Raw genomic sequence first — 27,679 nt, forward strand, 5'->3', positions numbered from 1 at the left:
GTGAGACTGTCTGAACATAAATCTTCCATTAGAACTAGGAAGCCTAATGCTCCCTTGGTCGCACACTGGGTCACGTTCAACCATAAGGATGATGAGATCAGATGGACCATCTTAGAAAAAATAACTTCGAGGGACGATATGCTTTCTGAAAAACTTTGAAAGAAGAAAGAGGTATTTTGGATCTTCTTATTGGAGAACTTTAACAGGGGTCTAAACAAGGGCATTCCCTGGCACAATGCCCTCTGAACAGTGTATAAGTCCATAGAGGTCCAGTTACATGAAGAGTGGTTTAAGGAGGTACCTGTGAGTCCTTTAGCCATGACTTTTCTTACTTTTATAAGTTTTTTGTCTATATTGAGTTTGTATGATTACCTTGGATTATATATCTTGCTGTTTTCTTGTTCTGTGCATTTCTTTATCCTATTACTAGTGCTATAGATATTTACATAATGCCTTTTAAAGATGGCCGCCATGTTTCTCTGTATTACTGCCGCATAGAGAGAGTTGACGTTTGTCCCTCGTCTATTTCTATACTTTCCGGCAAGCAACACCCGGCATTTTAATAACGCGCTGTGATACCGCGTCTCACGGAGGTTACAAGCCGGTATGCTCATATGAGATGGTTTCACACAATTCTTTTGAAGACACTTGAAGTTATGTTTTAATGGTTTTAGTGACTTTGGAAATGTGTTTTTCTATTATCTATATACACTATTTCTGCACTGTGTGTTTTTGTGTTTGGTCCCCACACTCACCCAAATGGGCTCCCACACATGGGAACAGAGGCAATTTATGTCTTTAGAATATGCCATATTTTTGATATAGAGCTAATTATGTCCTTAATTTATATATAGATTTAAAAAGATGACGCAGTGTGCAATATTGGATTTGGTGCCTTGATGAAGGTGGCCGTGAATATTATGAATATATTTGAAAGCATAAGTCCACCGAAACGCGCGTCAGCAGTTTTGCCATTTTGGATGATCCACTAAGGCAGTAAGGATTAGCTACCAATTGGCAACAAGGGGGATTTACCAATTGACGAAGAAATCTTTCAGATGAGAACTTTGATTCAAAGAGTGACCGGATTTTGCCACAAAGGCTAGAATCTATGTGATTATTATGAGCTTTGATCCTTGTGATATTAATTACTTTATTTGTGCAATGGACTTATATAAAGTTTATCATTGGAGAGTAATTGTAATTTATACATACTTGGAGGTGATGTCCTAATTTATCACTTTTGTGACATTTAAATTTGAGATTATTGATATTTATTTTTTGTTAAATATTATTGTATTTGTGATTGTATGTCTTCCCGTTGTCTTGTCATTGTCTATATGTATATTTTATGTGTAGTCATTTGTCTATGGTCTTTGTGGGTTAATTTGTATGTTTATTTGTGAAGGACTTGTGTTTGAGAGTCATTGAGTGGATAGGGGCTTATGATTTATATGAGAAGTTGTATAGTTTGTAATAATGATGTATATATACACACACATATTTATGTTTTGATCAATACATTTTTGAATATTAGTTAGGTTTTTTGTTGTTAAGAGTGTGTTTTCTCGAATTAATAGGAGCGTGATGGGCTCAAGCAAACTGAACACAGAGTAACCAAAGTAGATATGGATGGGGATAAGTTATCAAAAGGCAGAAAGCTATTCTAATAAATGATGAAAATATACACAGTGGTAAACTAAGCTTGCGAGATGTCACGGACCCTACCCCCCCTCCACGGCTCCCCCAGGCTTCTATAACATACCCCTGTGAAACCGCAAAAAGGGAAGAGAAAGCCATTAAACTAACAAGGTCCATGATGGAATAGATATGCACTGTAATGTTTAATTGAAAAATATGTATTGTGAATGCGGCAAGGATACTGCAGCAACCAAGATACATTTTTTAATTTATTTTATGCAGTAGCAAATTCATCAGAAACAGTTTACCTTCAACCCTGTTTTTTAATAGCTAATTAGCAAGGACAGACTAACTAGAAGAGAAACCAATTTAATATGCCCCTTGTTAACCTGCATTACTTTATTTTTAAAGAAGGCACGTGCATCAAGCTTGGAGGAAGAGGAGGCAATTACTGTTAATGACTCGCGCCTCCAAAACATACCTTCTTCTAATCAGATCGAAGCACTTGAACACGGGCAAATTCATTAAAAAATGAATGGTGATCACAAAAACATTCACTGGGATCAAAGGTTGCAAAGCAATATTTTGTTTCCGCTTGTCCGGGGGAATTGAGAACGTGGTTTAAATACAAGAAAGCACATGTACTTCAGGTGGAGTCAAAAACACTTTCAAAGGGTGTCTCCATCGTTTGCTATTTCCAGCAGGGTGAGACCCCCTGCAACTGAAATCAGACGTTTGCTGAGATAAGTGATATGATCAGAGAACGACTGCATTACCTTGAAATATAAGTCTTCATTTGTTTTTGCCGGGCTGTTCACATTCTCTTTGAGGAGCAAAGACACAGGTTTACTACTTTCAACAACGTGGCACAGTAGCCTGTGGGGAAAAACGAAAATTATTATTCATGTTTTTCATGCATACTTTTATTTTAACAATGGTACATACAGGAAATAAAAAATCATTCAGAGCACCTAGTAGGACGGTCCTTAGCCAGGTTGGACTAGCCTATAGGGCAATCGGCAGAGCTAGAAAGGCTGGTCTGACAGGTCAGTGTGTGGCCAGATTTTTTGTCCGTTTCTAGGCCTGTTGCGTCGTTTTTTACTGTTGATTTCCCTGACATTACCAGAAATATTACCTGCAGAAGGCACAAATGCTTGCAGTCTCCCCCGTACTTTGCAAAACACCTCACAGAGTGCCTTTACAAATTCAAAACTGCCCCGGTTTGAAATGTGGGCCACTTTTTCAGTTATCTGCTTAGCTAATGGTGGCCCTTTTTACACTACGGCCTATTTTCTGTCCCAGTCTGAAATTGTCCTATCGTAACAGATGATTTCGCGATAGATTCTAACATTTTGTGGTTCCTTGTAACACCCACCCCCAAAGACATCAGAAAACAGGCCATCATTCTACGAATACAGATCACTCCTGAGATGATTCCCAATTTGGTACGTAATCCCATCAGGGGTTACCCAACTGGTGACAGGTGTTACGGGTCACTTCGGGATTACCATTTAAGAAGACTGCCGATGTTTCCCACCTAAACATTTCACAAGACGAATCCTGACAAAAGTTGAAAGTAGAAAACAGCTTGGGATTGAGAATTACCACAGGAATAGAGGGCATGAAAACAATGATTTGGGTGGCCAAACGTCCTGAGGCAGTTATTCTCCACTGCCTAGAGACAAACTCGGATTGAAAGTAAATATCAATTCCTTTGGTATCGGTAATTCAGGGATCGGTAATATTGATGTGGGTTTTCTGGGGCAATGTGGTTGATCTACTCAATCGCATCTTATGATTTTTGGGTGACTATCATTTATAGCAAACACTTGGCAAAATGAGGAAGTGAGAAAATGACCAGAATTGAGGGATTATTACAGTAATAAGGTCCACAAACATGGACTGCTGTGGCTATTTCCGATGTACTATGAATGGGATGGAATTTCTGCACCTCAGAATTACCAACCCCCAGCAATATCTGTAATTCTGGTTGTGGGATTTTGGATGCATATTACCTGAGCCACTTGTCATGTGGAATTATGTGTTTGATCTACTGAATTGCTTCGTACACTTCTGGGGGCTGCAATCTTTTATAGTACTGTAAGAAAGTGGGTCATTAGTTGCAAAGTATGTACTAAATCCACAACCATCTGTCTGTTGGGAACCAAGTACTCAGCTTTAACACTTGACTCTCAGAGTAGCGAAGAAAAGCTATCCACGGCATAGTCTGGGAGGTAATGTGGGTCAGTGCTTCTGTCAGCAGCGTGCAACAAACAACACCCAATAAATCAGGTCGAGTCAGTTCTCTTACTTATAAAAAGAAAAAATATTTTATTAAGCGCAAACTACTGAATGCTATGTGTTAATTTATTCTCCCGACAGCTCACACTCTCTTAACAGCTCACACTCTTAGCAAGCCCTGAACCCTAAAACCATGATTCCCCCCACATATACTAGACACAGTATAAGGTGGTGCAGTTAACAAATGGCATGCCTACTCACTTTGTCAGGGCGTAACCACATTCATAAGTTCAAAATTATGTTATACTAGACCAATGCAACACCATTAAACTGCTATGGATGGTACCATCTTACAGTGACATTAATTCATGTGCAGCATGGCTCAGTTTTAACCTTGGGATTATCAACAAAGCATATTCATCAATTCATGTAATGATAGACTGCTAACTTTATACTAGGCAATAAAACACTTTCATGACCTTGATTAATATATGCAACACTTCAGTGACAATTGTGTTGTTGTCAATAAAGCATCACAATTTCCATTCAATGTGTGCCTGAGACTTTCTTCGACTTTCAGTAGACTTGGGGTGACATTATGGAAAACACTTCTCAGGAGCTGCTGTACGACTGGCAGCCCAAACAGTACTTCATAAACTGCCTGTGGTTCCCCGGCCCTCTCAGGAGGTCCACAGACGGCGAATATAAATACCTAGCCCCCCTGTGGAGGCTTATGGGGCACTCCTATGCCTCAGGCTCTGTCATTTTTATTAGTGGCCCACAGCACATTTAGGGGTCAGTTCCCCAGCCCCTCCTAGCACTTGCATGTCCTATTCTTGTTGTGGGCCGTGGGTGTAGCCCAAAGGCCTCACTAGTTCCCTCTTGCCTGGACCAACTCCAGTGGGCCAGTGCAGGAGCCAGTAGCTTTCTTCTCCTGTCCACGTGAGGCACAGACAGGAACAGCTGATCAGCTGGGCAAGCCCCCTCCAGACATAGGCAGGGCAAGTACTCGTCTCCCTCTCAGGGCTTCGGTCTGCTCTGGGAGCCTCTTGGCTTAGTTTGTCAGTCTCCAGTGAGCTGGGGGTCCCCAGGGACCATTCAAATACTACTTAGTGCGGGAACATTGTTTGTGCACTGACCCCTGGATCAAGGGTAAAGATTGCAGTGGAGTGCTATGTGCTCTGTTTCACACCTGTTCCTACTGAGGACTGAACTTACACCTTTGTTTTCTCTAGGCTGCTGGACCAATTTCCATTACTTTGTGTGGTTTGACTCCTGGTAGCAAGCCTTGGCCATCAGGAGTATTTTCGTCAGGCCTCCTGGTGTCTATATTTTACTTTTCCTTCTGGAGATTCTTTTCACTACTCTCCCTTCAACAAGGGAAAGCTTGGTCCTGCGTTCCTGCCGTTTAGCACCTGGTGCCGGACCTGACCTCTACTGGGCTCATGGTGTAGTGTGGTCAGTTTTATGTATTCTTTGCGTGTTAGCTTCAGGCTTTAGGCCTTTGTGCACTTTGCCCTGGATGTATTTAATTCCTTTGCTCGCAGCTTAGAACCTCTGTGCACTTTGCTCTAATTGCTTTTTATTCGTCTTCGTACTGTTATTTTCCAAATAACCAGTTCTACGGTCTTGTTTTATTTTTTATATCACACTGTTTAGCCTACTTCAGCACTGGAGTTCTCAATAACACATTCTTGTTCACTCTGTGCTTCAGTCAAGGATACAGTCTGGTACATTGCCGATAGACGTGGTAGGAGTTTAGTCTTTGGCATTATTGCGTAGGGACATTTTGTGATCACACTGACATGTTAGTTATAAAAACACTTCCTTGCCCCAATACACGCAAGAGGGAGATTCCGACCAGGTAACTACAACTAGACGCTGGCTGCCTCGTTGCAGATGCTGAACCAGATCACAGGCCTTTGCTCCGGTATGAGGGTTGATGGCTTCCCAGGGAATCTGAAAGGCAAGTTAGAAGCTTAACATGCTGTGCTCGAAATAGAACTAGCTGAGAGAGAGTAGAATTTGTTAACACCATGATAGCGTTATTCTTATGTTTCACTCTCCTCATGACTATTTCAATCCTACTGTTTTGTATGGTTCTGGTTATTGCGGCTCACGCCTTAATATCTAAAATGCAGTAGTTTTATTAAAACAATTATATAAAACTTAAACTGCCTTTGTCATTTGTATATGAGATCATACTGTAAATGAGAGAGCTGGTTTGGATCTGAGTGACCACGACTTCCCTGAGAAGTTCCAAAGATGTCATGCGCTCGGCTGCCCAATCATCCCTTCCCCTTGGGAGAGATGAGGCACTGATATTTAGCCAGAGCAAAACCGGATTTAGGGTGACCGGAGGTCCTTACAAGTGGGTCAGACTCAGTCCCCCACACCGTGAACGATCCTGCTACCTAGAAATCCAGTAGTCTCATTTAGGATAATGAGAGCCAATGCGACAATGGCACCTGCCTTCACCCAGGAGCATTTTCTGCAGCTCATGCGCAGCCTGCCAGCAGAGGGAGTACCTTCCTTGCTACACTGCCCATGCCTCATGATTTGGCCATCTTGCAGGATATTTGTAAGCCATTACTGAGTCAGTGCTCCCCTCCTGATGGAGGTCACCTGTAGGAAGTTGGCTCTGTATATACTATTTCAAAGAAAGAAATAGTGTGCACAGAGTCCAAGGGTTCCCCTTAGAGGCAAGATAGTGGCAAAAGTAGATAATTCTAATGATCTATTTTGTGGTAGTGTGGTCGAGCAGTAAGCTTATCAGAGGGTAGTGTTAAGCATTTGTTGTACACACACAGGCAATAAACGAGGAACACACACTCAAAGACTTACTCCAGGCCAATAGGTTTTTATATTGAAAAATATATTTTCTCAGTTTATTTTAAGAACCACAGGTTCAAGATTTACAGTAAACACTTTAAATGCAAGGTACTTCACTTAGATACTTTAGGAACTTTTAATAAAAGCAATATCATGTACAGTCTTTGTAAAAATGGCAATAAGCTATTTTCAAAGTGGACACAGTGCAAAATCAACAGATCCTGGGGGAGGTAAGTAAAGGTTAGATTAGGAGGTAAGTAAAACACTTACAAGTCTCAGTCCTGGGGCATAGGCAGCCCACCATTGGGGGTTCAAGGCAACCCCAAAGTTACCACACCAGCAGCTCAGGGCCAGTCAGGTTCAGAGGTCAAAGAGGTGCCCAAAACACATAGGCGCCTATGGAGAACAGTGGTGCTCTGGTTCCAGTCTGCCAGCAGGTAAGTACCTGTGTCCTCGGGGGGAGCAGACCAGGATGGTTTTGTAGAGCACTGGGGGGGGACAAAAGTAGACACACAAAACACACCTTCAGCGGCACAGGGGCGGCCGGATGCAGTGTGCAAAGCAGGCGTCGGGTTTCAGGTAGGAAACAATGGAGGGACCCGGGGGTCACTCTAGCGGTGCAGGCTGGCACGGGGGTCTTCTTGGGACAGCCACCACCTGGGCTAGGCAGAGGGTCACCTGGGGGTCACTCCTGCGCTGAGGTTCGGTTCCTTCAGGTTCTGGGGGCTGCGGTTGCAGTGTTGGTTCCAGGCGTCGGGTCCCTTGTTACAGGCAGTTGCGGTCAGGGCTGTGGGGGCTCAGGGGGGTCGTCTCTGGTTACTCACGGGCTCGCAGTCACCGGGGAGTCATCCCTGAGGTGTTCGTTCTCTGAAGCTCGAGCCGGGGGCGTCGGGTGCAGAGTAAGAAGTCTCACGCTTCCGGCGAGAAACGTGCAGTCTTTGGAAGTTGCTTCTTTGTTGCAAAGAAGTAGCTGGTTTTGAACAGGGCCGCTGTTCACAGGAGTTTCTTGGTCCTTTAGTCCAGGGCAGTCCTCTGAGGCTTCAGAGGTCGCTGGTCCCTGTCGGATGCATCGCAGGTGCAGGTTTTCAAAGATGGAGACAGGCCGGTAGGGCTGGGGCAAAAGCAGTTGACCTCTTCCTCCTTCTCTGCAGGCTTGTAGATCAGCAGTCCTGCTTGTTTCCTCAGGTTGCAGGAATCTGATTTCCTGGGTTCTTGGGTGCCCCTAAATACTAAATTTAGGGGTGTGTTTAGGTCTGGGAGGGCAGTAGCCAATGGCTACTGTCCTGGAGGGTGGCTACACCCTCTTTGTGCCTCCTCCCTGAAGAGAGGGGGGCACATCCCTAATCCTATTGGGGGAATCCTCCAAAATCAAGATGGAGGATTTCTAAAGGCAGGGGTCACCTCGGCTCAGGACACCTTAGGGGCTGTCCTGACTGGTGGGTGACTCCTCCTTGTTTTACTCATTATCTCCCCTGGACTTGCTGCCAAAAGTGGGGGCTGTGTCCAGGGGGTGGGCATCTCCACTAGCTGGAGTGTCCTGGGGCATTGTAACACGAAGCCTGAGCCTTTGAGGCTCACTGCTAGGTGTTACAGTTCCTGCAGTGGGGAGGTGTGAAGCACCTCCAGCCAGAGCAGGCTTTGTGTCTGGCCTCAGAAGGCAAAAAGGCCTTCACCCCAGGGGGTCAGAAACTTGTCTCTCAGCAGCAGGCTGGCACAGACCAGTCAGTCCTGCACTGAAGGATTGGGTAAAATACAGGGGGCATCTCTAAGATGCCCTCTGTGTGCATTTTTTAATAAATCTAACACTGGCATCAGTGTGGGTTTATTATTCTGAGAAGTTTGATACCAAACCGGAGTTGCTGAGTTGCTGGGGCTGGGAAGAGCCCCTTCCTGTTTCCTTGCGCGCGCCCGCATCGCGGGTCGCGCCTGACTGGCGGCAGTTCACGGGAGGCTCCCATAAACGGCAGGGAGCACTCCCACCTCGCAGGACCCAAGTTGCTGAGTTGCTGGGGCTGGGAGGAGCCCCTTCCTGTTTCCTTGATTCTATACCCGAGCAGTCTGTTATTTGCTGGTAAAGTGTTTTCCCTTGTACTTCTCCTTTGGCTAAGCCATTTAATTATTCTAACTGGGGTGGCGCTATCTTGGTGCAGGTAACATAATTAACTAGCGTATCTTATATATCCTCATCCTCCTACATTGGACTTAGAGTGACATCATACAAAACATGGGGAAAAGGAAGCACTCAATATTGAGTCATCCCCCAAACTTAAAAGATAGTACTTCCATACTAAAGTACATCTGAGGGGCTATGGGGATGATAGACAAACAAATCGCCAACATAGAGGGAAAAATTCTGACATCCAAAGAACATACCACTCAATCACCAACGAATGTGGTGATAATTGATGACTCTATTCACTGCAATAATGATGCACTGAATAGAGATGCAATAGATGAAAATGGATGCATTCAAAATATCTCAGATTCAATTCTCACATTAGACTACCTCTCACCTGCAGCTAAACGCCACAGAAAGCCGGCGGCAGACAAGGCAGTTAACATCTCTAAAAAATCTCCTAAGAACGACTTGGTTCCTACACTTGATAGAAAGCACACAATGAAATTATCTCGAAAGAAACTCCCAACTAAACCAGTAGATACGACTCGAACCCTCCTTGTTAACCTTTATGATTTAATAAATAGCATGAAATCATCAATAGGGGCCACACTGGATTCCTTGTTGGAACGCTTAAAAGTGGTGGAGTGCAAGGTCGAGGCAGGAGTAGGAATCAAAGTCCTTACACCCAGAGGCTCTACATGATCCAAAACAAGACTCTAGTATAACATTGCCGATCCTAAATTCTGAGCGTAATTCCCAACCCATTCTTCAAGACAGGGCTGACGACTCACACTTGATCTCAAAGATCCTGACTAAATCACAGTTACCACTCATACCACCAAGTACTAGTTATATACATTTGACTCATAAGCCTTTGACCAGAACACAACCATCTCCACCAGCACCAACTACCAATCATAAATTAGTTATAACATCACCAAATATTCCATCATTAATTAGGACAAATCACCCCCAAATAGACATAGGAAGGACTCAATGTATCGGAACAAGACCTCCGAAGCCTACATACTTACCAAGTGACTTTCTACATCTTCCTCCGGAGGCAACTCCATATGTCGTGGTCCTGGCAAATGTTCCTCCCATAGGTGATCAATATCGGGAAACGTGGCCGGCGTTGAGGAATAAGGGCCTGAACTGGATAGGAACACGCTTGGGTCCCAGGGGGGTGGGGGTTCTTTTTGATGATATAAAAATGGTTAGAAGAGTCAAGTGGATAGGAAACAGGGAGAAAGTAGTGGAAGGAGACCGCGCGGTCCTTTCATTTAAGACCCCAGATTTGGTGCACAGCATTATCCACAAAATAGGCGTTAGACAAGCCACCTGTCAAGGAATTTCACTACTACCCCTGTTTTTTTTTTATCCAAGATCCTCGGGTGCAACCTTAGGAACCTACAATCTGTAAATGAACAAGCAGTAAATACCCCGGACCCCATTCTCCTTAGCAATAGATTTCAATCTCTTACAACGCTAGAAGACTTGGATTGACTAACTAGGAACAAGAATGATTTCCCTCATGAAGTGGCCCCGGACGTAAATATAGAGAGGCCTACCAAGAATAGGGGAGATGTATTCCGTGAGGTCGCACCCGATAGGAACATCATAGATATCCACCTGAATCAGGGAAATCTTCAGTCTCCAATAATGTATACCTTAGATGACGGACTACCCTCACCAATTATAGAGAAGGCGCGTTCTCAACCCCACCAACATATGGAAATAGCTATACTTTACTGGAATGTGGCAGGCCTAACTAATAAGATTAATAATGAGCTTTGGGTGAACTTCATTGAGGATTTTCCTTGTATATGTCTTCAGGAGACTTGGATATTAAATCCCGACCACATAAATGGCTATAAGACATTTCACACACCAGCTGTACAGACTAAACATGGCAGGCCAAAAGGAGGCCTATGCACATATATTTCCAATAAGGAGTGGTTACATAACCCAAAAATGCAAATCACGAAACCCTATCAAATGACAGAGTGTAATTTGGATCAGAATACGCACTTAGTACTTACCAACTTCTATAATAATGCACTGCCAAGAGAAGTCCCAAAAATTTTAACAGAGATGGGTGAGGATCTAGAGAAAATGTGTGCAGGTAACAGACTGGAGACTTTCATTATATGGGGGGGGCGACTTTAATGTACATCTAAGGAACCCACAGGAAAGGTGTGCGGTTGGGACACCGAAGATATCGGCATAGGGCCGCATTTTTCACATACCACCCAAGGAGACGCAATGAACTCAGTGGCCCAAAAACACAACCTGTCTCTTGTAAATGATTTACTCTCTAAAGAACTACAGTTTAAACCAACCTTTAATGGAAGAGGTGCCAACACAGTGATTGACTACATTTTAATGTCAACCCATTTCGCACATTATTTTACTAATTACACAATTCATGACATCGCAATAAGCGATCATTTCCCCCAGAGCCTGGAACTTTCAGCAACTCCTGCCTCAAAGGCTAAAGCCGGAAAGGTAACGATGGTAAATGACATTGTACTAGCCCCGGGTAATGGCTACACACTGAGATGGTCTCGGATTGACTCACAGGTATTATTGAAACACATACTATGTGAACATATCCAAGCGTTCCTTGATTGCCTCAGTGAGGATACGGCCCCAGGAAAATGCTTAAGCGCTTTCCTACAGATAATGTAAGCCGTGAAAGAAGCCCTAACGATCAGGACGGGAGGGGCAGGGGAAAAAAAAAGGAAACTGGTTGGTTTGATCATGATAGTACGAAAGCTCATACAAGACTAAAAAAAGCCCTAAGCGCCCCTATAAGACGCCCAATTGAAATACGTATTTGCAGACAGGCATACAAAATAGCCATAAAAAAGAGGAAACTTGCTTTGAGAGGAAAGTTATGGGACAACTTACATAGAACTAGTCTCGTGAAAGACAATGTCCTCTTCTGGAAAATAATAAATACTCCTGTTCTAGGTAACAATGATACCCCTAGAATGGAAATCGCAATCTCGGAAGAGGACTGGATCACGTACTTTTCCAAGATATATTGCCAATCCAATGACAGAGCCCCTCCGGACCTTTTAAAGGTTCCAGACTCCCAGGAAGACCCACACCAAGCAGTATCACCTCAGTTCACCCTGGAGGAAGTGGAAGCTATAAACATAAGCAAAGCTGGGAAAGCGCCGGGCCCCGATGGCGTTCCAAACGATTTATACAAAGCCAACATCCACTTATGGGGCCCTCTATTGACGCAGGTATTGAGGGCTTTCTGTACACAAGTCCTTCCACCGACATGGCGCGACTCTATCATTATACCTATACACAAAAAAGGCGATCGCCTTGATCCAGCTTGCTATAGGCCAATTTCTCTCCTCGATACATCAGCCAAATTAGCGGGGAGAATAATTTTAAATAGACTCCAAACATGGGCGGAAGAAAACAATATCTTATCCTCAGTGTGTATGGCTTCCGCACAGGACTAGGTACAGTGGAACAGGCTCTGAATTTAACTATTTTAGTGGGGAAGTATACGAAGATCAGAGAGGGTAACTTGCACCTGGCCTTCATAGATTTATCCTCAGCATTTGACTGCATCTTGCACGAGAAGCTATGGGACATTCTAACAAGAATGGGGGTCGAACCAACAATAGTTCATTTTATAAGGGATTTGTATACAGGGTGTAGAGCAAGAGTAAGGTATGGGAGAGAGGGGAATGTACCAGGTCCTTTGGAATACACAAAGGGGTGCGTCAAGGTTGCGTTCTTGCTCCACTTCTATTCTCATTATACATAAATAATTTAGAAAACGAATTGATAAGTAAATGCAAAGACCTTCCTCAAATAGGTAACCGCCCCGTCCCTGCACTCCTTTACGCAGATGATGCAGTACTCAAGGCCGGGACACCGTTAGCCCTTCAGAAACTCCTAACCACCTGTATAAATTACATGACAGACTTGGGACTCACAGTCAACCGCTCAAAAACTTTCATAATGAACTGTGGTAGGAAATTGAGTAAGACCTATAATATTACTATTCACGAGGATAAGGTGAAGATAGCTCCTACCTTCTCATATTTGGGCATAATGTTTGACAAACAGGCCACTTGAGCACATTGCGTGAAAACAAAAAAAGATCAGATTATTAAAACGGCGGCGGCCTTGAAGATCTTCTCTAAAAAGCTAGGGGGGATTACCCCGTCAAACATGGTAAAGATCTATAAAGCTAAGTGCATTCCGGCGGCTACTTACGGAGCATGTATTTGGGGGTATACCAACTACAAAGCAATTCAGACAGCGGAAAACGATTTCCTCAGACACTTGCTAATGGTACCAAATAGCACATCATCATATATTAGTCACGCGGAACTTGGGTCCACTTTGTAATTGATCTGATAAAGATACAGCCACTATTATTATGGCACAAAGTGTGGACCTCTAAGTACACTGGACTAAATAAGGCCATCTTATCCGACTGCATAAGGCTAACATACTCGCTTAGAGTTCCCTGGCTGAAATACATTATGACCTTTTTTTAAAATATGGGTTGTAAAGACTATTACCTAAATCCACAATCAATGGAAAAAATAACCATGAGAGAATGAGGGCCTTGACATTGAAGCACTTGGAAGAACAGAGATGGGAAGCGGAATCAAAAAAATCCACTGTAATGTCTAACCAACTAATTCTGTCTACGGATGCTGTCCAGCCTTATCTAGTAAGCGTGGTAAATCCTCGACACCGATTTGTTCTCACAAGATTCCGCTTAGATATCTTCCATCGGCTAGTAACCTTTCCGACCATGAATGACTGGAGTACAACTTTAAGAGTATGTCCGTGTGATGCGAAGGAACCCCAATCCACAATGCACGTGGTCCTCTTTTGCAAATTTTATGATATACATAGGAAACGCCTTTTAATCCCTTTTTTAAGATCGATTAATTTGCGTCAGTGTCGTGACACGTATTTTAGCCTACAGATTTTATCCTCTATTGAAATGTGTGGAATTTTAGCAAATTTCCTATGCACAGTACTGACTGTAAGGAAGTCCATGGGTGCACTGGACTAATTTTACTGGAATACCTGGAATTTCCGGTAAACTCCTTACTTCTTGGAAATAACTGCAAAGAAATTTGATTTTGCACTGGTGTAAATTTACTAAGTTTTATATACCTGTATTTTAATGAATTAAGGATGTGGTTTATTACTTTCCCTTTTATTATTTATTTTTCTTACTCTTACTTATTTATTACTAAATGTGTTATTACTTGATACTTTTATGGCTTGCTGAAAGTCGAATAAAGTTTGTCTGATGATGATGATGATGATACCAAACTTCCCAGTATTCAGTGTAGCCATTATGGAGCTGTGGAGTTCGCTTTGACAAGCTCCCAGACCATTTACTTAATATGGCCACACTGTACTTACAATGTCTAAGAACAGACTTAGACACTGTAGGGGCATATTGCTCATGCAGCTATGCCCTCACCTGTGGTATAGTGCCCCCTGCCTTAGGACTGTAAGACCTGCTAGAGGGGTGACTTACCTATGTCACAGGCAGTATTTTGTGGGCATGGCATCCTGAGGGGGATGCCATGTCGACTTTGCCTTTTTCTCCCCACCAACACACACAATCTACAATGGCAGTGTGCATGTGTTAGGTGAGGGGTCCCTTAGAGTGGCACAACATATGCTGCAGCCCTTAGGCACCTTCCCTGGCCACAGGGCCCTTGGTACCACTGGTACCTTTGACAACGGACTTATCTGTGTGCTAGGGGTGTGCCAATTGTGGAAACAATTGTACATTTTTAGTGAAAGAACACTGGTGCTGGGGCCTGGTTAGCAGGGTCCCAGCACACTTCTCAGTCAAGTCAGCATCAATATCCGGCAAAACGTGGGGGTAACTGCAAAAGAGAACCATTTTCCTACACTACCCATCTGCAGGGCCAGTCCACAGGAGATCCAGGGGAACCTCCAGATGATACATCTCGCTACTGTCCCTCAGAGGACTAAAGGTGTCACTGGTCCTGAAGAAACAACGCTAGTCTTGGGTGCCAGCTGGAGACCAAAGTTCCTTGAGTCCATACTTGCAGTACAGGTCAGATGGGCATTCTTTTGGCGATGTCACTCCCAGGGCAAGAGAGTTATCAAAGGTCTCTCCCATGTGCAGGTTTTTTTTTTTTTAAAGTGAGGTTAGAAAGTTTTAGGAAGTAAGCACCTCTGCCCAATCCTAGGGTGGCGTATAATCACTGTACCCCAGCCCTAACTCTCCTACATAGCCTTCCGGGACATTTGAACATATGGACTTGAAGTAGTCTGTTGAAAGACGTTCCCTGAGAGCCTCAGCCCTGCCTCAACTGATCCTTTCCCTCCAAAAAGTCAATGATGAATGGCCTCAGAGGTCAGGCTGTCCTCCTTTGTTTCTTTGAGAGGGAGCCTTCTCAGACCAAGTGTGTGAAAAGTAGGTAGTCATGCAGGATCAACCTCCATTACTTCCTTTCACAGGAACAGGTTCAAACACTGGCAAATGGCCCTATTACCTAGAGAGGCCTTTGAGGATCCTAGGGGAAGGCACAGTAATTAATTTGGCCCAGAAGGGAGAGCAAAAGCCTGGAATTTAATTATGACAAATCCTCAAGTGTAATTAGGAGTGCAGATATCGCAAAAGCGACATTGGATCTTCGCTTGGGGCACTTTTTTAGCCTAGGATTGGTACCGCATTGACATCTCTAGGCCTTAGTAAGTAGCGCAGGTTTGGCCCATAATGTATAATTCAGTGGGGCACACAGACTTTAAAGCAACAGCTGCAGATGCACACTATGAATGCCCCACTCACATTATACGACCTACACTAAGTCAGCACTAAGTCTTAGATACAGTGCTAATTTATATGAACAAGTTACCTACCATCTGTAACACTTTTTCTGGTACAGACTATCTAACCACATTTTCTTCACCTTAGAATTTTCTCCAGGTGTCAGACTGGATCCAGAAAATCTTAAGCTATACCCTCTGCACGCCGACAGGTGGTGTTGATCTGCCCTGCGCCAGTGTCATCTGTGTCGGAAGTGATATACACAATGCCTATATAGGTGCCACCCTGCTGAAATCAGTTTCTTTTGTGACTAGTTCCATGTAAAAAACGCAAAGCCCAGCCAGAATGATTGTTTGACCAGTGTGCATAATCTAACAGGATGTTAGGGTAGAGAGTCCATTTCTCAGATGGGGGAGGATGATGGGAGGGTTGGTGAGGAATCTGCAGTAAGATAGTCTCTACCAGAAATAACATTACCAAAGGTAAGTGACTTTTTCTTCTAATAGAGACTTTTAAGCACAGGCTCCTCACCTTTGAATAGATACCGAAGCAATACCTTCACAGAGGGAAGGCTGCTAATGGCTTATACTAGGAAGTCCTGGAGGACCAAACAGGCATTATGCCAGTGCCGACAGATCTCAGTGTCCAAGCAAAGGAGCTTTGTGAATGTGTGGAGTGACACCAATGTAGCAGCTTGGCAGATGTCCAGGATAGGTAACCAGTGTGCTAATGCCGTAGTAACAGCCTTGTCCCTGGTGGAATGGTCCTGCAAGACCTAAGGAGGCTGCTACTTAGATATTGTGTAGCAGATTATCATGCAATGTACAAACCATTGAGAGATGGTTCTCTTCTGCTCTGCCTGCCTTTTTTCAATCCTGTGATTGTCCACCTGGTGGTCTCTGGTATGATCAATGAAAAAGAACAGAGCCCCTTTTAAATCTAGACGGTGGAGCCTCATCTCTTCCTCACAAGGATGAGATGGAGTGAAAAAACGTCAGCAACATGATGTTTTGGCTGCAGTAGGAAGGAAACACAGGTCCAAAGAACCAATTTAGCTGGGTAAAAGCTGGTGTATGGAGTATTAACAGAAAGAGTATCATGCTCACTAACCCTTCTGGCTGATGTACTGACCACTAAGAAGACTGTTGTGATAGTCAGGAGTCTTAATAGACAGCTACACAGGGGCTCAAATGGGGAGCCCATGAGAAACGTCAAGCTCAAATTAGGGTCCCACTGGGCATGATGAAAGGGGTAGGAGGGAACAAATGTGGCAAAACATTAAGAAAACGTGTCATAACCAGTCCCTTAAACACTGATGGTTGATCCAGCAACCCCCAAAAAGTCAAGATGGCCGAAAGACAACCTTTAACAGTGCCCAAGGCACGGTCTTGCAGGGTTAATGAAAGCACAAACAATGACAACTCCGACAAGGGGCTATAAAAGTGGGTCAGCATGATGGGAGGATCACCAAGCCACCAATTTGTATCAACTGCAGGTGTATACAGACTTTATTGAGGGACGCCTGGCTGCCAAGATGACATCACAAACCAAAAGAGGAAGATCAAAGGCAGTTAACTGTTGCTGCTTAAGCTCCGTGCATGAAGGTGTAGTGTGCTCAGATTCGGGTGCAGGACCGTGCCCTGCTGCTGGTACAGTAGAGCCTCCCGAAATGCAGCAGATCGGAGAACAGATGCTCATGCTTATTAGTTTGGGACATCAAACTCTCCTTGCCCAGTCTGGAGCCACTAATATGACTTGGGTTCAGTCGGTCCTGATCTTTTTGAGAACTCTGAGCAGTAGAGGTTTAGGCAGGAAGTTGTACAGAAGACCGGGGTTCCAATCTAAATGAAACGCATCTCTGAACGAGAATCGCTTTGGAATCTCCAGTGCGCAGAAGTGCTGACATTGCACATTCTTGGTGGTGGTGAATAGATCAAGCCTAAGTTCCTACCGTTCTCGCAAAATACATTGTGCCACCTCAGGAAGTAGAAGTCATTTGTGATCTGCAAAGCACTGATGGTTGGGTTTGTCTGCCCTAGAGTTCAGAGATCCCACCAGGTGCTGCACAACCAGGAAGATAAACTGTTGATCCAGCCAAGTCCAGAAGCATAGGGACTCCTGGTACAGGGTCTACAATGCTATTCCACTCTGTTTATTGCAGTACCACACAGCGGTGGTGTTGTCCATGAACATCAGAACCAATCTTCTTTTGATGGCTGGGAGGAAGGCTTTCAATGCCAAGTGTATCACCATCAGTTCCAAAGGGTTGATGTGCAGCTGGGATTTAGTCAGAGATCAGAGTCCTCTGATCTTCACTTTTCCCAGATGGTTGCCACAAACCAGAAGTGATGTGTTTGTCTCCACTGTTAGTTCTGTATGGGGGAGGGAGTTTGCTTCAGGTACAATTGTGATTCGTCAACCACCACTGTAGATCTTTCGCACTCTGCCCTGAAATTTGGATCAGGTTGGAGGGATTCCCATAGTGTTGTGCCCACTGGAACTTCAGAACCTGTATATGCCATTGAGTGTGCCTTACCAGAAGGATCCAGGAGGCATCCAGCAGATTACAGGATACCACCTGTATCCTGCTGGTGAAGCACACTCAATGGCATATGCAGGCTCTGAAGTTCCAGTGGGCACAACACCAGGGTAATCCCTCCAACCTGATTTCAGGGAAGAGTGCAAAAGATCAGCAGTGGTGGTTGACGAATCATGATTGGATCTGCAGTAGTCTCACCGAAATACAAACACCAGGATCATATCCCAAGTGCCCTGCAATTTCTGCTCAGGAGTGTAGTCGCGGAACTGGTGTGTCCAGAATGGCTCAGAAGAACCGGAGCACCTGAAAGAGAGTCAGGTGTGACTTCAGCATGTTAATAGTGACCCTCAAAGATGTAAGGAGGTTCGCAGTAGTCTGGAGGTGGACTATGGCTGCCTGGGGTGAGCCTACCTTCTGCAGCCAGTCTTTGAGGTAGGGGATGACTGGGACCCCTGACCTCAGAAGATATGCTGTCATCACCACCATCACTTTTGTGAACACCTGAGGGGTGCTATGAGACCAAAGGGGAGCACAGTGAAACTAAAATGCTCCTACCCCTCCATGAACTGTAGACAACATCTGTGGGCCGGCAGGATGGTAGGTGAAAATAGGTGTCCTGAAGTTCCAATGCTACCATCCACTCTTCAGTGTTGACAGCACACAACACCTGGGCCAGGTTGAGCATCTTGAATTGTCCTTCCTGAAGAAAGAGTAAGGAGGGTGCATTTCTAAAATAGGACGATGGCCTTGGTCCTTATTTGTCACCAGGAAGTTGCAGGAGTAGGAGCAATTCTGATGGAGGCACCTTCTCGATAGCCCCTTAGGCCAAGAGGGCTCACATTTCCTGCTATGAGATGGACAGACGGCGCTCCGTCAGGTGCAGAAAGGAAAGGTACAGCGTACCTCTTCTGAACAATTTGCAGGGCCAACCTGTCCAATGTTATGGCCTGCCAACCTGGTAAAAATGTTTGGATCCTGCCTCCAACTAGACGGCTGTGCTCTGCTACTGGCATGCTAAAGGGGTTTGGCAATTGGGTCTGCTGGGGGGTGAGGGAGGGGCTGGGGATTTGGGTAGGGGTAGGGAAATGACTGGCGCGATGTCTCTGACTGCTGGGTTGGTGTGTGCTGCGGACTTGGCCACGAAACGGCTGGGAAGCCTGCTGAAACTGAAGTGGCTGTATGCATGGGGTACTCCCTGCCAGAGCCATGGAGATATAGTGCTTACTCTGAAATGCCCTAGAGTGGCGTCTGCTTTTCCTCCCAAAACCGGAGTCCCATTGAAGGGCATATCCATAAGGCATGGCTGGACAATGCCCGAAAAAGCCGTTGATCTCAATCAGGCATGGCAGCATTAGAGCCGATGGCTCTCCTAATGTAATCCATGGTATCCAGACCACAACGGATGGTAAACCTAGCTGAACCACGGTCATCCTGTATAGACTGGGTCAGTACAAAACAAAGGTCTTCTGAGACATCTGGGTAGACTTGAGTGACAGAATACCAGCAAGCACGAGAACAGTGGCGCAAGTGGCATTGAGAGACCAGAGAGAGAGCACTAGTGGAAGGAAATACCCTCTTGCCAAAGGTCTCCACTCTTTTAGAATCCCTATCCAGGGCAGTAGTATGGCAGGCATATGGGTTTGTCAGCCTGTTGGAAGCTTGCACCTCTAAGCTCTCAGAGGAAGGGTACTGAGTAAAAAATAAATAAATAAATAAAACAGGGCTACTGAGGGAAGGGCGATGGCGCCACACAATCTGGCGATTCATAGGGGGACGAGAGCAAGGTTTGGCCCAGGCACCTAGCAAGGTGTGAGAAAGGGCCTCATTAAAGTGAAACAGGGGCTCAGTATTGCTTTTCTCTGCCTGTACGACTTCAGTCAGAGCATTGGTCCTGACTTGCAAGGTGGGGAGATGGAGGTCGAGAACTATGGTGGTCCTTCGCATGACCCTCACAAGGGATGTACTTTCAACAGTTGCAGGGCCTGGAGGTGAGACTAAGCCAGTGTCGGGAGCGGTGCCAAGGTTACTGGCATCCTGGAGGTCATCATATCAGGCTTCTTCATGGTAGGGCTGCACAAATTCATCTCCAGCATCATACACCTTGTCGGAGTCTGTACCAAACACGCAATGTAGTCCATGAGACCCGCCCTGCGGAACAGGGAGATTAAGTGGCTTGGATGGTGAAAACAAAGGTTTTGGTTCAATGCACATCTAACGTGGCTTCTACCAACTTCAGGGCAGTGCCGACTTAGAGCCAAAGAGCACAATAGGACATGCCCCGTCCACTGGTGTCGACTGAGTCAGCATCGGCATCAACATTCCGAGAACCAATTTGGACCGTGGAGTTGGTGAAGGTGCTAGTAGAGGTCCGGCGGCAGTAACTGAGGGTCCACTTGTTGCCAGGGGTGAACTCATTGACAGTATGCCAGATGGAAAACCTCTCTGATCTGTGGGGACTGCAGGCCTGCCAGGGGGAATCACAAAGTATCTGAGGAGTTGCAACATGGCCTAGCGGAACTCTTGGATCTGCCTCGGAGTCACAGACCGCTCTGGAAATTTCGGTTGTGCGGTACAAGTTGTGGGATTGGCTCCAACATCGACCAGCTTTGGGTGCAAGATGGCGAGGCATGGCGATGCCCTTGTGCCTTCTCAGATGTCCCAGATTAGAAGGATGGGACAGAGTCCCGCCTACATTTTTTATGTTTTTTCTTTGACACCCAAGGATTTGGAGCACAACAACAAGCAACCTCTGCACTGACTTCTGAGACTGACCTTTGGACTTGGACCAGTACCGAAGCAGGATTTTTCTATGCTTGGCAATCCATGTGCTTGCTCAGTTCCTCAATGGTTTAAATCCTGTTGTCTTGGGCAGTGACATTTCACTTGCATATTGTGTAAATGTTGAGGTAAATCTGTCTTGAAAGAGATGAGTGGGAGCTATGGATCCATGTATGGAGGCGTGGAAATAAGAGAACTGACGTCAGAGAGAGTGCTGACTATATTGGCTCGCATGCCATTTTCAGAGCAGAACACAGTAATTGCGGAGCGGAATAACATCACCAAGCAAAGCACACAGACGCTACTCCAGTTTCCAGATCCAGTGATGCCTGGGGAAGCATTCAAAAGGTAAGGAACCTGTAGTTAGAAGTCTCATAAAAAAATGAATTATTCAACAATATGTACCTCTAGTTGTTCTTATAAATTCAGGCTCACACCTTTCAAATGTTTCTATATATAGGATAAAGGTATTGCAAGCCACCAAGGATGTTCAGTGAACATAATGTGTAATGAGGCCAACGGGTCATGGAACTCTGAAGTGACTTGCAATATCCTTTTGCCATGTAGCAGAGGGTATTTTATTCCTTACATTACCTGTTGAAACCACCATCCTTCCCACAAACTGCTTGCAACCTTGCTGTCTTGATCATGTGAAATAATTATGTAATTATGTAAAGAATCTGTGGTACAGAATAAATGCACTAAACAATCAATTAGGAATGTGCTGCTAAGATATACTAGAATCTGTTTAATGTAATTCAGAATTAAAAATGCTGTGGCTCTGTGCATGAACATGTAGAGCGTGTGTTACTGTAACCATCCTTTGGAAAAAACGAGTCCACGTACGTTTTATGTTTATGCTGACCACTCTTCATTTTCGAAAAACACTTCTGAAGTATGAAATGTCATTTCTTCATTATGTTGCTAAAACTGCAGCTGTAGCCTACCTTCACCTTGGCTGCTGGCCATAGCAGCAAACACTATGATGTCAGTACTGAACTGTGGGGTTTCGCAATGAAAGAACAGGCTTCCATTTATACTATGCAGAATTATAGATGGGTAGCAGTGACTAATAGATGTTCTTCACTGAGGTATTATGATACAACAAATGACAACTCAAGTTGCCTATGATGTCACTCAGAACCCTGAGGTGAAAAACATCAATTCAAGGTTACCCATATATAATGTTGTGTTATGTTGGGGCCACCCATATCATTAATCTCTGCTTTCAAGTATTATTCAGGGTCAGAGGAGTAATGGGGAGCCATGCATAACATGGGCTCCCTGTGCAGCAAAATAGGGGGTTCCTGGCACTCTCCCCCATCACCCACTGGTCCTTCCTTCCCCCTCATGATGCACTCTCTGCTCTCTTAGTGATACACTTACAGGCTCATGACAGCCCTGGAAAAAAAGCCTGAAATATTTTTCTGACATAGCAACAGTGGGCAACAACTTTCGTTAAGTACTGCTTCTACATAATAGAAATGAATTACCAGCTTAAGGTTCTAATGTTTATGCTAGTGGGGCTCTGTAATAGCCACACATCAACAAAAGGACAATAACTGAATGCCTAGACAGCACATTACCATTTTCAAAACAGTATAAGAAAAGGTGCTTCTATCTCCAAATTCAGTTGTATTCACGTTAGGGACGTCAGAAGGATTCAACACCAGTGGCTGGCAATTCTAAAGCATTATCTAACTGAACAGGGTCCTCTTTAGTTGAGTCCTCCCTTTATATGCTCCAAAGAAAACCCCAAAGATCTGATTGTCCTTTCTTTTGATGGGCCTTAGTACGATCAATACAAAACTTAAAGGTCTTTTTTGGGGTCTAACTTAAGGATCTTCTCTTCCTCTTTTGAGGGGTGGCTGGGAGCAAAAACACTGGCGAAATGACAGACTACCCAACATGAAAGGGACTCACAACCTTAGGTAAAAAAAAGACACCTGAGGCTTCAGCACCAATTTGTTTGGGAAGAAGGTAGTGAAGCACAGTTGCATTGAAAGTGCTTGCAGTTGGCTCATGCAACGAGCCAATGTAATCACAATGCGTAAAACAGTTTTCAGAGTCAAGAGACACAATGAGGAACTTTAAATAGGCTCATGGAAAGTACACATAGGCAAGATCAAGTTAAGGTCCCATTGGGGCATCACAAATGGTTTGGGAGGGAATATGTGTGTCAAACATGTAAAAATAAAAAAACACATCACAACCGGTGATTTAAACAAGGAAGGATGGGCCAACAAATAACCTTTCACAGTGGACATGGCAAAGCCTTGCTTTGCTAAAGACAAAACAAACAAGAGAATATCTGACCTCTTCGCTTGAAAGGGGGACACCAAACCAGGTTACAAACTTGTCTCAACACCCAGCATAGATGGATTTCATGGAAGGGTGTCTGACAGCGAGCATGACAGTCACTACCTTGTAAGGCGAGTCAAATGCAGTGAACTGCATGACGTATGCATTTCACAAATGAAAGCAAGCGGATTTTAAAAGGCAAGCCCACGAACCAATGTAAGTGACTGACGGGACATGGGCGTGGTGTGAAGCCCAAAGAGAGATTACAGAATGGATGGAGCACTTTGTGCTCGCCCATTAAAACGGCCTTTAACGACCTATGCATCGCAATCGAAAGGCTGTAAAAATCTGACAAGCGATCTATCATCTAAGGTTGTTCCATTTCAGAGCCTCCTCAACAGATGCACAATCTCAAAATGAATCACACGTGCCGCACCGTGTCATCCTTCCTACATTTAGGAATATATCAACCATTGATTACATCTTCATTAATGAACTTCTGTCTCCCAAACTCAGCACCGTCGAAGTGGACAACCTGACCGAAAGTAAACACAGACCCCTGCGAGCTACCCTGCAACTCTCCTCAAAGGAAATACCTCAGCTACTCTTTTTGGGAGAACCAACTGGGGAACAACGTCATAAAGCCTTCCCTAGAATTAAATGGAAAGACAATTCCAGCGGAAATTTGAACAAATGGATTTCATCATAACAGACTGGTGATGTGCCACCCAACGGACCATCTCTACTAGAACACTGTGACAAATTCCTGGCTGATCTCCACACAATCCTGGGAGGTAGAACCTGGGCTAGCTCCCAGAAAAAGTAACACCACTTGACTGATTGCTCACCAAATAGCTTTCAAGGAACTGGCCACAAGTAAGCAATATTCGAAGAGCCCCAACTGCCAGAAATGAGGAGAGAAACACACCCCTGCCGAAGTAATCAGCAAACACCAAGTGGCTTATAAATGGTCTCTCTGGCGACAGAAAAATAAGAAAGCTGAGGATGAATTGCTCTAGATATTCACTCTCTTGCAAAGAGGAATTAATCCCTATTTTAGAAGTACTTAAATAGCTTTAATAGATTTTGCAGAGCTTTCGTTGCACTTCATAGGTAAAACAAGGCCAATAAGCATTCAGGTGAACCAGTGTAAGACAAAAATCATTATCTTTGGAAAGCACCCACACAAAAATCACTCTCACTGGCGGCTTGGGGAGTTGCACATAACTACAGTTCCAAATTATAACTATCTAGTTGTGTGGCTTATAGAAGGGGCTAAAACAATGAAACACTTGAATCATCTCAAAACAAAGGGTGCAGGAGTTGTCCATAGCCTAAATCGCCTCTAACTGCTGAAAACACGCTGAAAGTCCTGAGAGCGAAAATGAAGACAGCACTAAATTATGGATATCAAGCCTGCCTTGGCGACACTAGTAACACAAATGAATAACATATAAAGTTCAGCATATAGAAAAACCTTTCACGCACCTCGGCAGGCATGAAGAGCGAGGCTCAAACTACAGCTAGGCCTTGCAAGATCAGATGATGAATGTCAAGAAGCATTACTAAAATACTACGTCAGGATTCTGAGGGCCCCTTAAAACACACTTAAGGCATTACTTAAAGCAGTATTCTAGGCAGAGAGCAATCCATGGGAGGAGTATCTAGCCTAAGCAATTAAGAACCTAAAATTAAAGCTACTAACCTTCACTGCTCTGATATACCTTTTACAGTCTGGAAAGAGGAAGTGAACCTGCAAGTTAAGAACAACTCACTAGAACTGGACAAAAAATGCCTACGTTGCACCTTAAACACCAAAGCACTAGATGCCTTATATGACTGGAAACGCAGAGTCTTATTTATGCCAAGTCTTGGCTGATCAGGCCTGCAGGAAAATCTTAGATATGCGGCTTATCATCTTATAAATCATGGACTTCAACCCCTCTTGGCCAAGGCAGGGTGACGAAAGAACATGCAGGATGTGTAATTACCACAAAGAATCCTGCCTTCCCTTGTGCTTCTGCCCCCAAACTTGCTTGTGATCAGCGTCGCTTGTTAGTTCCTTTACGTCTGGCTCAATGGATAAGCACCTGCAGAAAGGTTTGGGACTTGTGCTTTTCCAGCATCACTCCTGTGACATTAGTAAGGTTGGGGAAATTCACCAATGCGCTCCGATCAGCACTTTACAGGTCGTCTGCTGGCACCACTGGTCACGACTCCACCAGAGCCCCGCTCAGTTCCCTCTCAAGGCTACAACAGAGTACCTCAGTTAAATCTTTAGTATTTCCTTCCCGGTCTAAAGACCCATGTCACCACCAGCTGCCTCTGTGACCTCTATATACCCCTGCACCAGCACTATCACGAGCAGAACTTTACTTTTTCATGCTTTCACGTACTCCTGGTAAGGCAATTTGGACCTTCCTGCTCACTAAGACGTTCCAACTGCACTTAAAACTTTGAGATGTTCATTTAATCTTTTTAGTCCTCGATTCTATATTTCTATTTTTGTACTTAGTAAATTAAGTTAAGTAAATTAAGATTCTGGGTAGGGTGGTTCTACGGGAGGTGGAGAATTGGGCGGAGGGCAAAAGTTTCCTGTGGAAGGTGCAATATATGGTTTTCGTCAGGGCATGGTTGAGCAGTCACTCAATCTGCGCTTGATCACAGGGAAGTATGTAAGGGGCAGCGCTATGCCCCGGGCCTTTATGGACTTGTCTAGTGCATTTGACCTTGTTAACAGGGGCATGTTGTAGGTTCTCTCATGCCCAATGCCGGGGTTGATGGACACATAATCAAAATATTGGAATACTTACATTGGGACACCATGGCACAGGCTCAATACAGTCCTTCTGAGGAGAGTACTTCTACTTTTAAGGTTACTAGGGGAGTGAGGCTGGGGTGACCCCTTTTTATTTCTTTTTACATTAATTCCCTGGGGAAGGGTTAACAGTCCAATGCCAAGGACCTACCTAAAATAGGTGATAGGCTAGTGCCAGTATTATTGTACGCGGACAACGCAGTACTGTTGACCCGTAATGTCAACGGGTTGCAATCTGTATTAGATGCCTTTAATGCCTTTATGATTAATTTAGGCTTACAGGTGAATCACGTTAAATCTTTCATCATGACTTTTGGTCCTAGGTACACTAGATCACGTGGATTTAAAATGGATAATATTCCAATTGTAATAGTCTCAAATTGTAATTACCTAGGGATCCTAATGGATGCAAATTTTAAATGAGACAAGTTATTGACCCCATGAGCGCTCAAAATAGGAAATGTGTGACACAATGTTTCTGTTTGCCAACAATAAAACTAAAACCAATAAGGGATTTAATTACCTTATATAAAGCCAAGTGTAATTCTGTGGGCACCTATATGGCGGGTATGTGGGGGTTTGCCAATTCTACCCACCTACAAATGGTAGGAAATAAACTTATTTCTAGATTATTATCAGTCTCCACGAGCACCTCGAAGTTCATTACATATGCTGAAGTAAATTTGCCATATACATCGAGGACATAATCAAATTAGCCCCACTTTTACTTTGAGTAAAAATTTGGAGCTCATCTTCTACCAATTTCTCTCCTCTTGTCCTCTCTGATTTCATCACCCTGGATTACGGTCAAAATAGTTCTTGGCTCGCCTACATCAGCATTTTTTTTATAGATTTGGGGATACCACCGTTTTTTTTTATTCCCTGGCAAAATTGACAGTAATTTAAATGTTTTAATTTGTTTTCTGTTTCTTGTTAACAGTCATTTAAACCGTTCCAAAAATTTTTGGGAAGTAGCAATGGTGAGGTGCCACACGGAGATTGCCTTTCCGTTTGGATCTAGCTCTTATCTAAAATTGATACCTAATCCCCACCTTCGTTTTTATTCAACAAGTTTTAGGTTGCTTATCCTTTACAGGGTAGCTGGCTTGCATTCCTACCGTGTTGTCCTTGTAACAATGTCAGCAAGCAATCATGTTTACATTTCATGTTCCTGTGTAGTTTTTATTCTGATCCCAGGAAAAAGTTTTTACATTCTATTTTACTCTCTTTTTGCTGTCAATCTGCAAAACAGAGTCTAAAACTTTTACAATGTTTATCGTCTGAATCTGTCTGCCATGCAGTCATTAGTTTTATTTGTGCTTGCATTAGGATCAGGAAAGACGTGCTATGCAATCCATGATTGTCAGGAATTCTTTATTATGTCGTTTATTTTAATACACCTTGAAAGAATTCTGTGCTGTGCATTTTTTAGCTTTTATTTTTTAGCAGTTTTAATTCTTCTAAATTTGGTATTTTGTGATATATCGTGTTTTTGTCGCTCTGGAAATTGCTTTAGTATGGAGAAGCTTTGTATGTTTTTCTTGTTTCCCTGATAAAATCTGGTTTTAATTACTTCAATTAAATTGTATTGTAGAT

The 27,679-nt window shown here is 44.1% G+C and overlaps 1 protein-coding gene across 1 annotated transcript in view; it reads right to left on the reverse strand.

The window, feature by feature from the left end:
- Positions 1 to 27,679, reverse strand: part of MOSPD2 (motile sperm domain containing 2) — a 476,198-nt gene that overhangs the window by 37,738 nt on the left and 410,781 nt on the right. The window contains exon 14 of the mRNA XM_069205003.1: positions 2,418 to 2,517. Within this exon, the coding sequence (XP_069061104.1) occupies positions 2,418 to 2,517 (100 nt within the window). The remainder of the gene's footprint in view (positions 1 to 2,417; positions 2,518 to 27,679) is intronic.

The sequence above is a fragment of the Pleurodeles waltl genome, chromosome 8 (assembly GCF_031143425.1).
Source record: "Pleurodeles waltl isolate 20211129_DDA chromosome 8, aPleWal1.hap1.20221129, whole genome shotgun sequence".
Taxonomy (NCBI): domain Eukaryota; kingdom Metazoa; phylum Chordata; class Amphibia; order Caudata; family Salamandridae; genus Pleurodeles; species Pleurodeles waltl.